The 14490-nt window shown below is 43.0% G+C and overlaps 1 protein-coding gene across 7 annotated transcripts in view; it reads right to left on the reverse strand.

Annotated features, from left to right (window-relative positions):
• The window catches only part of LOC103670180 (CGRP receptor component), a 45816-nt gene extending 37116 nt beyond the window's left edge, over positions 1-8700 (reverse strand). For 6 of the 7 annotated variants that reach the window (XR_570512.2, XM_008698585.2, XM_008698588.2 and 3 more), the window contains exon 1: positions 8569-8700. Coding sequence is in view for 5 of the 7 variants with exons in the window: in XM_008698585.2 (XP_008696807.1) it covers positions 8569-8576 (8 nt within the window). In the remaining 2 variants the exon portion in view is untranslated. Of the gene's footprint in view, positions 1-8462; positions 8538-8568 lie in introns of those variants that run through there. The other variant, XM_008698590.2, reaches the window with a different exon arrangement.
• Positions 8701-14490: the final 5790 nt, after the last annotated feature.

Consider the following 14490-nt stretch of genomic DNA (forward strand, 5'->3'; position numbering starts at 1 on the left):
TTTATTTGTGAAAGAGAGAGAGAGAGCACAAGCAGAGGGAGTGGCAGGCAGAGGGAGAAGCAAGCTCCCTGCTGAGCAAGGAGTCCTACGCAGGACTTGATCCCAGGGCCGTGGGGGATCCTGACCTGAGCCAAAGGCAGACGCTTAACTGACTGAGCCACCCAGGCATCCCAAAGACTTTTTTTTTTTTTAAAGATTTTATTTATTTATTTGAGAGAGAGAGGGAGAGCACGAGTGGGGTGAGGGTCAGAGGGAGAAGCAGACTCTCCACTAAGCAGGGAGCCTGAAGCAGGACTCAATCCCGGGATTCTAGGATCATGACCTGAGCTGAAGGCAGACGCCCAAAAACTGAGCCACCTAGCCTCCTGCAAAGACCTTTTTTTATTTTTTATTTTTTTTAAAGATTTTATTTATTTATTTGACAGAGACAGAGACAGCCAGCGAGAGAGGGAACACAAGCAGGGGGAGTGGGAGAGGAAGAAGCAGGCTCATAGTGGAGGAGCCTGATGTGGGGCTCCAGCCCACAACGCCGGGATCACGCCCTGAACCGAAGGCAGACGCTTAAGCGCTGTGCCACTCAGGCGCCCCCTTTTTTTATTTTTTTTAAACAATCTACTTAATAAACTGGGATTTTAAACAATGGGGAGGGTTGTTGTTGTTTTTTTTTTTTTTTTTTGGTTTTTTACAGTTTAGTATCTCTTTTCCGAGTGGAGGACTAACCTCATGCTTAAAGCTAAATGTGGTCTTCGCCAACTAAATTTAAGATGCAGCATTTTAGAAATTTACATATCAATGTCTCTACAGTATTGTTTGCTAATTTTTAAATAAAGTCCTGATCAGGGAGCATCTGTGATTTTATGTGTACTCATTCTCTTACCTAAACTGACAAGATCTTTTCAGGGTGGTGTTTCTAAAGGAGCGTGTATGAAACTGGCCTGCAGATATTCAGGTCTGGGCCACGCGTTTGCTCTTCCTGTTTGTGCCAATGTATCAACGTAGAGTTGCTCTGTTCTCTTCAACTGTATTTATTGCTGCATTTCTCAGTATAAATTTATCCCACCGTATTTTTTATAAACAAATATTTTTTGAACATTAAAAAAAATGGGGATAACAAAGTAGTACTTGGATTCTAAACCAGTTCCACTGAACATTAGAGCTCTGTGAACTTAAGCAAGTTACTTAACTTCCCTGTACTTAAATTTCCTCATCCATAAAATGACAGAGTACTAACCATGTAAGATTATTTACAGGATTACACCAAAAGATGTAAAGTAATGGAATACAGTAAGTACTCAATAAACGCCATCTATTATCACTATCCCTGTTACTACCGTAACTTCTTCCTACCTCATAAAACTGTTATGATGAAGTGAGACAACAAATTTTAAAAGTGCAGCATTGTTCTTGGTACTGATTAAGATCTTCCTTAATGGAAGCTATTATTTTTTAAAGATATCACCTCTCCGAATTCTCATTAAAAAAACCCTGTGATATAGGAGCTATTGTGATTTCTTCTTTATAGATGATGAAGCTGAGGCTCAGAGATTTAAAAACTTGCTTCAGGTCACACAGCCTAACTGAAGTGGGAGATGACTAGGAACTGTGAAAAATAAGACTGGATTAGACAAATGAAAACCGGTAATGCAGAATCCTAAAAATTCAGGAAGCACTTCAGACTTGAAATAATGTGTAATAAAGACTACTAAACGTTTGTTCCTAAACCAGGAGCAGGACGATATGATGAAAATGCTGACACGAAATTTCAAAAACGTGAGCCAAATAGATGGGTGACTTCCCTAAGCAATCAATAAAGCAAACTAGCAGGTGGTTACCACAAGGATCTGACCTAGGCCTGTGGTCAGCAGCACAGTGATGTCAGCGATCTAAGCAAATCAACACGTGAAGCTTACCAAATGCTGCTAGACATTCAACAAATAGCTGGGATCTTTTTTTTTTTTTTTTTTTTGAAGATTTTACTTATTTGACAGAGAGAGAGACAGTGAGAGAGGGAACACAACCAGGGGAGTGTGAGAGGGAGAAGCAGGCTTCCCGCCAAGCAGGGAGCCAGATGCGGGGGTCAATCCCAGAACACTGGCATCATGACCCGAGCCGAAGGCAGACACTTAACGGCTGAGCCACCCAGGTGCCCCAAATAGCTGGGATCTCACAAAAGCGTTGCTTTGCCCAAATGACCACAACTGCACTCAGGTCACAAAGAATATGTTATTTAAAAGGAATCTAACACAAGAAGGACAATGCATAATTAGAGTATATGATATGGTTCACTTAAAATTGAAAAGGACAAATCAAACCACATGTCATCTTTGCCTACTTAGTCAGGAAGTCAGTCCACAAGGCTCCTTCCTATCTTTGCTTGAAATTGAGTTAAAACTCCCTGTGTGCCCTAAAATACACTGTGACTAAGAGATCCTTCCTGGAACAGACTGGAAAAATAATATAAATGTTATTTTTCCTCAAGGCTAAGGGATCCATCCCAGGTGCCTATGTTACAACTTCATTTCCAAATCATGGCCTCTCCTCTGTCATGCAGAATATTCTATGCCTTAGGGAAATCTGTCCTTGGCTATTCCAAGTTACTTTCCCACTGCCCAAGCCAATACTGTTAATGCAAGAATCCAAAGAATATCATCTGTCTTTACTAGAATCAATATACAAAGGAGAGACACTTTCTGGCATATGTGCTTGAATGAACCTGTGTTTTGGGGCCAGGAGAACAATGGATGTTTAAACAAGTACCGCATCTTGGAGATTCTGGCTGGCAGAAGCTGGTTTATTCATTTATTCTTTTCTTAGAAAGATAAATATTTTTTTACTCAGTAAAATATTAATGGAATAAATGCCAATATATGCTAGGCTTTCCTTTATTTAATAAAATGTCAATAAGCATAGGATCTACCTTTTATGAAGTGAACTATGTTCATTTCGACTCCTAAATGAATTATGCATATCGAGAAAAGTTTTTAAGACAGCTTTTATCCTACTATAACCACCACTAAGTGGCAGGTTGCTGGGAACAGGATATGGTGAGACTGGACATCAACTTAATCAAGTGATCTCACTAACAGCAGTGATGATGATGTGATGCACTGAGAAAGACACATCCCTTACAGCAATCCTGACGAAGAATGTCTAATTTGAATCTAGCCATAAGGATATAACCAGACAAATCCAAATTGAGGAACATACTTCAAAACAACTGGTTTAGATTCTTCAAATATCAATGTCATCTGTAACAATGTCAATGTCACAAAAACAGGCTAGGAAACTGTTTTTAGAGTAAAGATTAAAGAACTATGACAACTAAAAGTTGTATGACAACCAAAAATATGATTCTTTTTTTTTTTTTAAAGATTTTATTTATTTATTCAACAGAGATAGAGACAGCCAGCGAGAGAGGGAACACAAGCAGGGGGAGTGGGAGAGGAAGAAGCAGGCTCATAGCAGAGGAGCCTGATGTGGGGCTCGATCCCATAATGCCAGGATCACGCCCTGAGCCGAAGGCAGACGCTTAACCGTTGTGCCACCCAGGCGCCCCCAAAAATATGATTCTTGACTGGCTCCTGAATCGGTGGTTAAAAATAACCTAGCTAAAATGACACAGGAGAAATTTTGTATTTTAATAATATCAGTACATCAATGCTAAATTCCCTGGGTGTACCAATAGCATTGCAGTTAAATAGAATAGACTTTTAAGACTGGGTAAGATGATATATCTACAACTCTGAAATGATTCAGTAGAGAGAGAGAATGTGTAGAGAGAGAGAGAACGTATACATGTGTATGAGAGAGAAGGCAAACATCAAAATGTTAATAAATGGTGACTCTAGATAGAGGATATACTAAGGTATTTGTGGTGCTCTTTCTGCAACTGTTCTATGAATTTGGAATTTTTCAAGCTAAAAAGTTGAGAAAAATGGAAATGTAAAACTAAAGAATTACATAAGGTTAAAAAAAGATATTAGTATAGGGGCGCCTGGGTGGCTCAGTCATTAAGCATCTGCCTTCGGCTCAGGGCCTGATCCCAGGCTCCTAGGATAGAGCCCCACATCGGGCTCTGCTCAGCGGGAAGCCTGCTTCTCCCTTTCACACTCCCCTTGCTTGTGTTCCCTCTCTTGCTGTGTCTTTCTCTCTCTCAAATAAATACAATCTTAAAAAAAAAAAAAAAAGACATTAGTATAACCTATCATTGAAGACATAAAATCCATTTGCCTCCAGTGTTTTTTTAGGATGACTATAATCTGTCAATTTTATATTTACAAGCTGTCGTTCTGAGCAGGAATTGTCTGCTATATATATAGCTTGCACTTCAGTATTGTGTAATACATTCATAAGCATTTAGACTTCTAGAAACTGCCCACCTACACATAACATCATATTTTCCTATAGGACTTAGACTAGTACTGATTTTAATTACAGGTGTTTAAAGCAATTATTCCACGTGAATTTTAAAGATAGTTTGAATCTATATTTACAGGTGGGCAGTCCTTTAATTTCCTTAAGTAATGAATTAGTTGACTGAAGTTGACTTGCTATTTGAAATACAACCTGTAAATTTTGCTTAACTTGCTGAGTCAATTTAATGGACGTAAACAACTACTTTGGAAAACCGAATTCTGAATAAACAGAACAAAATGATCTATTGGCAGATTTTCTTTAGAAACACACGTACACATGCAAACAGCACCTTTTAATTGCCACACAGTTAATTTACGCACACAATGACGAACAGAACTGCTCAAACTCTATGTTCAACCTATGTTATTGATTCAAGTCATGTTCTGAAAAACTAAAGTACAAGAAAACTGGGCAGATTTCAAAGTCAACAAACTTAATCTGTAGCATTCTCCTGGGAGCTAGCAAACAAGTAACTTCTTTCCAGTCCTATTACTGAACTGTTACAGGACCTATTAGCTAACTTCTCTAAATCTCAGTATTTCCAGCTGTAAAACGAAGGAAACTCTTACATGATTTTAAAAAGATCATACAGGGGCGCCTGGGTGGCTCAGTCGTTAAGCGTCTGCCTTCGGCTCAGGGCGTGATCCTGGCGTTCTGGGATCGAGCCCCACATCAGGCTCCTCTGCTGGGAGCCTGCTTCTTCCTCTCCCACTCCCCCTGCTTGTGTTCCCTCTCTCGCTGGCTGTCTATCTCTGTCAAATAAATCAATAAAATCTTAAAAAAAAAAAAGAAAGAAAGAAAGAAAGAAAGAAAGAAAGAAAGAAAGAAAGAAAAAATGTTTCCAAATGATGGTCATAAAGTTTTTATTTTTTAAATTCTATAACTCAATCAAATAAAGCATAAATATTCCTCACCTTTAAAAAATTTCTAGTGTATGTCTTTATGTATTATTTGCTCAATATGTATTTACTCAGTGATTGAAGGGAAAAAAGCAGTAAAAACTAAGAAAAGTTTTCCTTTCATGCCTCCTCCTTCCAGGTCCTAGGAATGACTGAAAGAGGTACAATGTGTTTGTCCTCTCAGACAAACAAGGTTCTGCTGAAGATCCTAAGGACCATACTGTCAAGGATCGCACCTCATGCTGGAGACCAGTAAGGAACTAGAAGTTAGGCCTCCAGAACTTTCCATTCCAAGGGTCCTTCTACTCTCAAATCACATTCCTACAGAAACCTTACTTTCCCATAAACTGCTAGCTGCAAAATTTTTGATTGGTTTCAGTAAGTCACTGACTCCTTGGCAGAAATGGACAGACGGCTATAGGAGAAAAAACTCCTGATTCAAACCATTTCACTTAGGAAAATCAGAAAATCTACATGCTCAGCAATTAGGAAGCTAATTCAATTATATTTTTAATTAATCTGTTAAATTAATGAAGTATTGTTATATTACTTCATTCAACAAGTATCTGCTGAACGCCTTATGTGTGCCAAATGTAGCGCTAAGCACTAGGTGAAAAGACATCAGTCCCTGCCTTCATGAAACTTTCTCATGAGGGAAACAAGACACTAAACAAGTAAACATACATCTATTATTACAACTTGTAATTATTCAAAGGAAAAGTAAATCATGATGCTCTAATAAGAGACAAGAGGAGGACTTATTTTGGGTTGACCGAAAAGGAAAAGCAACACTCAACCTGAGCTATCAAAGAGAGAAAGAGGGAGCAGGACTGAGAGAAAGGTATACCAGGCAGAGGGAACAGCAATGCAAAGGTCCTGAAGACCCTGGAAGACTACAGAAACTACCTGACTGGCCCTGGAAAATGTGTGTGTTTGGGAGGTGGGGATAGTAGCATGAGAGAGGGTTGGTGAGGGTCATATAGGTCCTAGTAAGGAATGTGGATTTCCTCTTAGTACAACAGAAAGTCAATGAACAAGGGGTGAGTTGACCCAATTAATATATTTATACAAGGTTTTATACAAGGGGTGAGTTGACCCAATTAATATATTTTTTAAGATTTTATTTATTTATTTGTCAGAGAGCACAAGCGAGCATGCACAAGCAGGGGGAACGGCAGGCAAAGAGAGAAGCAGGCTCCTCACTGACCAAGGAGCCCAATGCGGGACTTGATGCCAGGACCCTAGGACCGAAGGCAGACGCTTAACCAACTGAGCCACCCAGGCATCCCAGATACAATTAATATTTTATTTTATTATTTTTTTTAAAGATTTTATTTATTTATGCATTCGACAGAGGTAGAGATAGCCAGCGAGAGAGGGAACACAAGCGGGGTAGTGGGAGAGGAAGAAGCAGGCTCCTAGCGGAAGAGCCTGATGTGGGGCTCGATCCCATAACGCCAGGATCACGCCCTGAGCCAAAGGCAGACGCTTAACCGCTGTGCCACCCAGGCGCCCCACAATTAATATTTTAAGATGATTCTGGCTGCTGACTGGAAAACAGAAGTGGGGGGGGGCAAGAATGGAAGTCAAAGGCTACTGCTTAATCTGGACCAAAGATGACAGACTACAGAGTTAGCAATGGAGATGGTGAAAAGTAACAGTACACAAAATATCTTGAAAGTGAAGATGACAGGACTGGCTGATGGGCTGGATTTAGGAGTGAGGAAGGAGGGCTAGATTTTTGGACTAAGCAGTTGGATGGATGACGAGAGAAAAGGACTAGAAATATACTTTTGGGAGTTATCAGCATATAGATGGGTAAAATGACCAAGGGAGAGAGTGTGGAAAGAAAGGGTCCCAGGACTGAGTTCTAGGACACCTCAACATTTAGAGGCCAAGCAAGGGAGGAAGGGCAAACCAGGAAAGGAGACTGAGAAGTAGTCCTTGATGTAGGGGGAAATGCAGACAGCATGTCACAAAGTCAAAAGAGTTTCTAGTTTTTTGTTTTGTTTTTTTTAAGTATAGTTGACACCGAGAGTTTCTGTATCAACTGCTGCTAAGAGATCAAGAAGGTTGAGGCCAAAAAAATCGACGTTTGAATTTGACAAAATGGAGGGCTCAGGTAATCATCACAAAACCCATTTCTGTAGACTGGTGAGGATGAAAGCCCAACAGGATGATTGAGAATGAGGGGATAAACAACACTTCCAAGCAATTTTGTTTTAAGGGGAAGCAAAAATGGAGCAATAAGTGGACATGAATGTGCAGACAAGGAATTTTTTAAGATGGCTAAGTTAAAACGGATTGCATAATGACAGGAACTGCTCTAGTAAAGAGGGAGGAAAAATTGGTAATAGCTAGGCCTAGAGTAATGTATCTGAATGTTTTTCAAGATGCAGATTAAACCCCATTAATGGACTACAAAATCAATTTAGTGGGTCAGCATTCTTTCTTAATAAAAGAGACAATATCAGAGTGTACTGCATGTAGTAAAAATACTGTTTCATGACGCTTTCGTACACATATTGTGTTTTTTAAAAATCTGCAAAATAGTAGTATATAGGACCACTAAACAGATAAAAGAACACAAGGGAAAATGTATTAAATAACCAACGCCAAAGACAACACAATACAGTTACACCTACAAGTTAATGTCAGCCATGTAAAAACCCATATGCGGAGTAGTTGCAAAAACTTCCATCTGCACGCCGAACAATAAGCAAACATCACACACACGTACTGTTCCTGTGGTCTCGGTCCTGGCTCAAGCACTTCCTTCTTCCCAGAAAACCTGCCCCTTTCGTAGGAAGGCGAACTGCTCAGCAAACTCGGAGAGCACCTCTTCTGAGTGAGGGCCCCCCAAGGTAAGCCAAGCTCTATCCCAGCGCTTATGCATCTCTTCCGCAGGTACTTCCAGGGCGGACACGGCGCTTTATACCTTCTAAGACCCCGGTGGGACACCACGGTGACCCAGAACACGTTAGGAAACTAAAGAGGGAGGGAGCAGGCACACTGAAAGGCCGCCAGGTCAAGTCGCACTGGGCCCCGCGTCCCAGGCAAGAGGTGGGAGTAGGGACGAAGGTTCCGAGGGGGCAGAGCGAGGGTCCCTTTCTTCCCCGCGTCCCGCTCCAAGCCTTTCCCCCAAACCTGTGCAAGGTGCCGCCCCTGCCCGCGTCCCTCGACTCCCGGCGTCCCAGCAGTCCCCGGCTGTGGGCGTCTGCGCAAAGCCGGGAACGCGCCCCTAACGACTTACACTTCCATGTCGAACCCGGGTCGTCACCTCCGGCCGCCAACAGATACGCAGCCACACGCCAAGCAGCCGCCACTCCCGCCGTCCGCGTTGTGCACCCAGTCGCCGGGTCTGCGCGCCGCGGGGTACGTCGGGATCGCCGCGCTGCACGCCGGGATCGCCGCGCTGCACGCAGGGACGGCACTGCTATACCTGCATGCCGTGCGTTTTGCCCGCGGAACTTAAGACTTAAACTTACGCAGGCAGGACCTAGCTCATGTTTTCGTGATCTAGGCGATATCAACGTATTTAAACTAAGTTTCCAGAGAGAGAACCGGGTTAGTAGGCCTCTGTGGCGTTAAAATCCCACCCGTCGGAGAATAGTGAGGGCAAGGAGCGAGGCGGCTGTGGGCTGCTGGAAATATTCTGTCTCATGATTTCGATGTTGGATGCGCGGTGTGTTCCGCTTCTGAAAAATCAGTGAGTTGTACACGTATGTGCACTTATTTTTATGTATGTTATAATTGAATAAAAGGTCTCAAAAAGTGGGGGAAAAAACCCTCAATTTCCCTTCTCCCCATTCCCATTCTTCTTGAGAGCTATTTGGCAAACAAACAAAAAATATAAAAAGCCGTAAGGACATGTACAGACTCTGATCTTCCCGCCTTTCTAGGAATTTAGACTTATCAGATGCTTGAGGAAAGATGGATGTGTAGTGATTTTTTTTTTCAGGGCGATGGCCTCAATGTCCATGAATGAGGAATTGACAAATCATGTTTCAGCCATACAGTATTATATATGCGTCCATGAGAAATGATGTCACATACTTGGTATGCTGGGGAAATGCTCAAGGTAAGGTTTTTAAAAGATAGAAAATGATGTTGGTAGGACTCTAATAGTCTAAAGAAAAATTATACACAGGGAAAAAAACACCTAAAGTTATGCGAGATAGAGCCACCTAATCTATATGTTGTGTCTTAAAAGAACAGACATGGAAAGTTGATGTCTACTATCCTCTAAAATTTTTGGTATGCTTGAAAATATATTTTTAAAGAGTTTATCTATTTATTTGACAGAGAGCACACAAGCATGGGGAGCAACAGGCAGAGAGAGAGGGAGAAGTGGTCTCCCCACTGAGCAGGGAGCCCAACTCCCGGCTTGATCCCAGGACCCCAGCTGAAGGTAGACACTTAACCAACTGAGCCACCCAGGCACTCCCGGAAAATATTTCTTAAAGACTGGAAGGAGGGGCGCCTGGGTGGCACAGCGGTTAAGCGTCTGCCTTCGGCTCAGGGCGTGATCCTGGCGTTATGGGATCGAGCCCCACATCAGGCTCTTCCGCTATGAGCCTGCTTCTTCCTCTCCCACTCCCCCTGCTTGTGTTCCCTCGCTGGCTGTCTCTATCTCTGTCGAATAAATAAATAAAATCTTAAAAAAAAAAAAAAAGACTGGAAGGAAATAACCAACATATTAACAGTAGCAAGTGTCTTTAGATGATAAGTCAATTTCTAGTTCTTTTCTCCTTTTTTAGAATTCTATCAGTTATTATTTGCTAAATCCATTTGCTTTGCAAGGCCCTTGCTAAATGCTTTGTTATTACATTATGTTAACAGTTAATGGTGCAGGCTTTGCTGTCAGGTGACTTGTGATTCTGTTCACCTACATCACTTTCTTAGAGTGATGACCTTGGGAGATTACTTAGCCTCTCCTAACCACAATTCCCTAATATGTAAATCATAGGTCTGTTTGGTAATCTTTATAAAATACCTGGCAAATATTAAGTACTCAGCAAATATTAATTACTGTGACAGTACAACTATGACACTCAGATAGATTCTGTTGTTATTCAAATTTTACTATTGAGGAAACTGAGGCAGGCTTGGAGAGATTATTATTCACCCAAGGTCAATCATCTAGGAACTTGTCCAGCAGGGGTTCAAACTCAGGCAATTTGAACAAACATAGGGAGTGTATTAAATTGTTAATAATAACTGATGATTGGTTAATAAAACGTATTATAGCAATAAAAAGGAATGGAGCACTGATACAATATGGATGACCCACAAACACATGCCAGATGAAAGATGAAAGAAGCCAGATATAAAAGACCACATCCTATATGATTCCATTTTTTTTTTTTTAAAAGATTTTATTTATTTATTTGACAGAGATAGAGACAGCCAGCGAGAGAGGGAACACAAGCAGGGGGAGTGGGAGAGGAAGAAGCAGGCTCATAGCGGAGGAGCCTGATGTGGGGCTCGATCCCATAACGCCGGGATCACGCCCTGAGCCGAAGGCAGACGCTTAACCGCTGTGCCACCCAGGCGCCCCTATATGATTCCATTTCTATGAAACATCCAGGGCAGGCAAGTGTATACAGACGGGGGGTAAATTAGTGTTTGCTTAAGGTTGGGAGAGGGGCAGGGGCTGGGATGGCAGCTAATGGACACAGAATTTCTTTTGGGGGAAATAAAAATGTCCTAAAATTAGATTGTAATGGTTGCCCATCCCTGGGAATATACCAAAACACACTGAATTATACACTTTATTTTTTTTAAAGATTTTATTTATTCATTTGAGAGAGAGACAAAGAAAGAGAGCACAAGCTGGGGGGAAGGGCAGAGGAAGAGGGAGAAGCAGGCTCCCTGCTGAGCAAGGAGCCCAATGCGGGGCTTGATCCCAGGACCCTGGGATCATGATCTGAGCCAAAGGCAGACGCTTAACCGACTAAGCCACCCAGGCACCCCCTGAATTACACACTTTAAATGAGCAAATTGTATGGTCTCTGAATTATGTATCAATAAAGCTGTTAATTTTTTTTAAGCTGGTGTTTTCCTGTGGGGATTTGATTGGAAGAGAAATGAGAATTTTAAAAATGTTTTTCAATGCACATGTTATTTTCAATTACAAAAAATATTTTAAAAACAACTAATTTGGGGTCACCTGGGTGGCTCAGTCGGTTAAGCATCTGCTTTTGGCTCAGGTCATGATCCCAGAACCAGCCCCGCATCGGGCTCCTTGCTTGGTGGGGAGCCTGCCTCTCCCTCTGCCTGCCACTCCCCCTGCTTGTGCTCTCTCTCTCTCTGACAAATAGATAAATAAAATCTTAAAAAAAAAAAAAAACTAATTTGGGGAGCCTGGGTGACTTAGTTGGTTGAGCATCAACTTTTGGTTTTGGCTCAGGTCATGATCTTAGGGTCATGAGATTGAGCTCTGCATCAGTCTGCGCTCAGCATGGAGTCTGCTTGAGATTTTCACCCCTCCCTCTCCCTGCCCCCTTTGCTCCCCCCTACCTCTCTCTCGCTCTCTCTAAAATAAACAAATCTTTTTAAAAACCCCAACAACTAATTTACTTTAAAAAATCAGCAAATAAATAAAATGCTACCCTAGACCCAGCTGGCCTAAATTGTGTAGAGGGTCCCCATACCTCCTTTGAGGACAGCAGGCCCCACGAAGGAGCACTAAAGATGTTCATTGTGTTATTCACTTAGCAAATATGTACAGATGGCCCATTTGGTGGTGATGACACACATGTGAATAATACGCACCTCCCGCCCTGGCTAGCTGACAGCCTAGTTGGGGAGCCAGCTCTGGGCAGCAACAACTACAACACACAGTGTTTAGACGCAGTGAAGCAGAGGAGAGAATGACTAATGAGGTGGAGAGGCGTCCCAAAGCCAGGGGTGTTTGAGCTGGTTGTGGGGAGGAGCACCCAAGGCCAAGGCTTCAGGGATGGGCTTCCACAGAAGACAAGCTAATGCCTCTCTGAGGGCCCCATGGAAAAATAGCTAAGCTCCAGATTCTCCAAAGGAGGCCACCCTAAGACTTTGGGGGCCATATACAGTCATTCTGCCTATCCCCTAAGGGTAGCCAAATAGTCAGGAGTGAGGCCCTTTCTCCCAAGAAAAGGCTGCCCAAAAGGACCCTATGCAATGAGATGATGCAGCCAACAAAACCGCGTTAGGCAATGGCTGAAACTTCTGCCTGACGTGTCCCCACTCGGGGCCTCCCTGTAGCTCTCCTAACTTGAGACTGAATAATGAGTCTTTGTTCTTTGCCACCCAAAGCATCCAAACCTAGAAAATGGTCCCCCCCCCCTTAACAGCTGGCTTTTTAGGCAGAGCTTACCTATTGTGTACAAAGGCCCAGAGTATGAGCAAACCCTGTATGTCTTCCACGTAGAAATGTCCTTTGGTACACAGAGCTATTAGGTCTAGAGCTCAGACGAAAACTGGCAAAAACTTTTGAAGGTATATGTAGAAATTGAAGCCTTTGAAGTTAAGTCACCCAGGAAGAGTCTACAATATAGAGACTTACTTGGTGCTTACCGAGTGCCAGGGAGTTGATCTCAGCCCTTCACAGGGGTGTGCTTATTAAGTCGTCACAAGAGTCCAATGAGGATGTGTGCCGGGCAATGCGTGTGTTAGCATGGTCTCATTTACTTCTCTCAGGAGTTTGCAGAGTTAAGCACCACCACGATCAGCCTCTTTCACGGAGAGGGAAGTAAAGCTCAGAGAAGAGTTACAAAGTGTCAGAGCCCGGATGCTCTCTCTTCTCTGGCCAACTCCCAACATCCACACGCACCAACACTGCACCAACATTACCTCTCAGTTTTAGGGCCTACCAACATCAGGGATGCCTCCCCATTCTGCCCTAGACCCTCTTGATGCACCAAAGTAGGAAATATAGGGGAGGCAAGCGAAGCAAGGCTGTCATTCTCCTGAAGCAGATAAATCCTGTACAGCACTCAGGCCTCTGCCGAAATGGCTCTTGTCCATTGTCTGACCAGTCCTGGACCCTCAAGCTGGCAATGAGGATGGACACAGAAGGTTTGCCTGTGGTCAAGGCCCTGAAGGAAACGCCAGTAAAGTTGAGTAGGTGGTGATCTCTTTTTTAGCATCCCAGGAGCAGGAATTGTAAACCCTTGGTGACCTCCAATCATGGGTTGTATTCCTGGGCCTGCAAGAATGAGGCTGTCAAGTGTGGTGGTGAAGATATGGGCTCTGTGGCCAGACAGACTGGGTTAAATCCAGTACCTACCTTACAGAGTCGGCGTGTCTAGAGGGGCACCTTGCAAGTGGCAAGCATGAAAAAAAAAATATATGAGCTCTCATCTTCCAATATATCCAAAGCAAGGAAATAAGATTTTGGTTGAAGAAAGCATTAAGTATGTGGTGATACGTGGACGTCATCTAGTTCCCCTCATTGCAGATATACTGTCCCATCTTAGAAAAATCGTGAAGACTTTCGTTACCCACCTTACCTCGGAACAGTTGACATGAGTTGAGTTAAAGGTTTCTAGTGAGTAAGAAAATGTGTTAAATGGCAGTGCAGGACTTGGAGGGTGGGGTGGGAATGAGTGGTCAGCCCCATTCAAGGGCATTTTCCTGCAGTCTCCCCAAATGGTAGGCTGATGGGCATCCCCAAAGATGTCCACACCCAAATCCTCCAGAACCTGTGGATATGTTACTATGTATGCCCAAAGGGACTTTCCAGATGTGAGTAAGTTTATGGACCTTACGATGGCAAGATTATCGTGAATCATGTGGATGGGCCCAATCTGATCACATGGGTCCTTCAAAGAGGAGAATCTTTCCCAGCTGAGTTAGAGGGAGGTGTAACTATGGAAGAAGAGTCAGACAGATGTACCTTTCCTGGTTTTGAAGATGGAGGAAGGGGCCATGAGCCTCTAGAAACCAGAAAAGGCAAGGAAACAGATTCTCCACTGAGCCTCCAGAAGGGACTGCAGCCCTGCCAAACCTTAATTTTAGCCCTGTGAGACCCATGTAAGGCTTCTAACCTATAGAATTATGAGATGATAGAGGTGTCTGGGTGGCTCAGTCGGTTGAGCATTAGACTCTTGATTTCGGCTCATGTCATGATCTCAGCGTCCTGGGATCGAGCCCCAAGTCAGACTCCCTGCTCAACGGGAAGTCTGCTTGTCTC

This window comes from Ursus maritimus, unplaced genomic scaffold, assembly GCF_017311325.1.
Source record: "Ursus maritimus isolate PB19 unplaced genomic scaffold, ASM1731132v1 scaffold_2, whole genome shotgun sequence".
In the NCBI taxonomy this organism is placed as follows: Eukaryota; Metazoa; Chordata; class Mammalia; order Carnivora; family Ursidae; genus Ursus; species Ursus maritimus.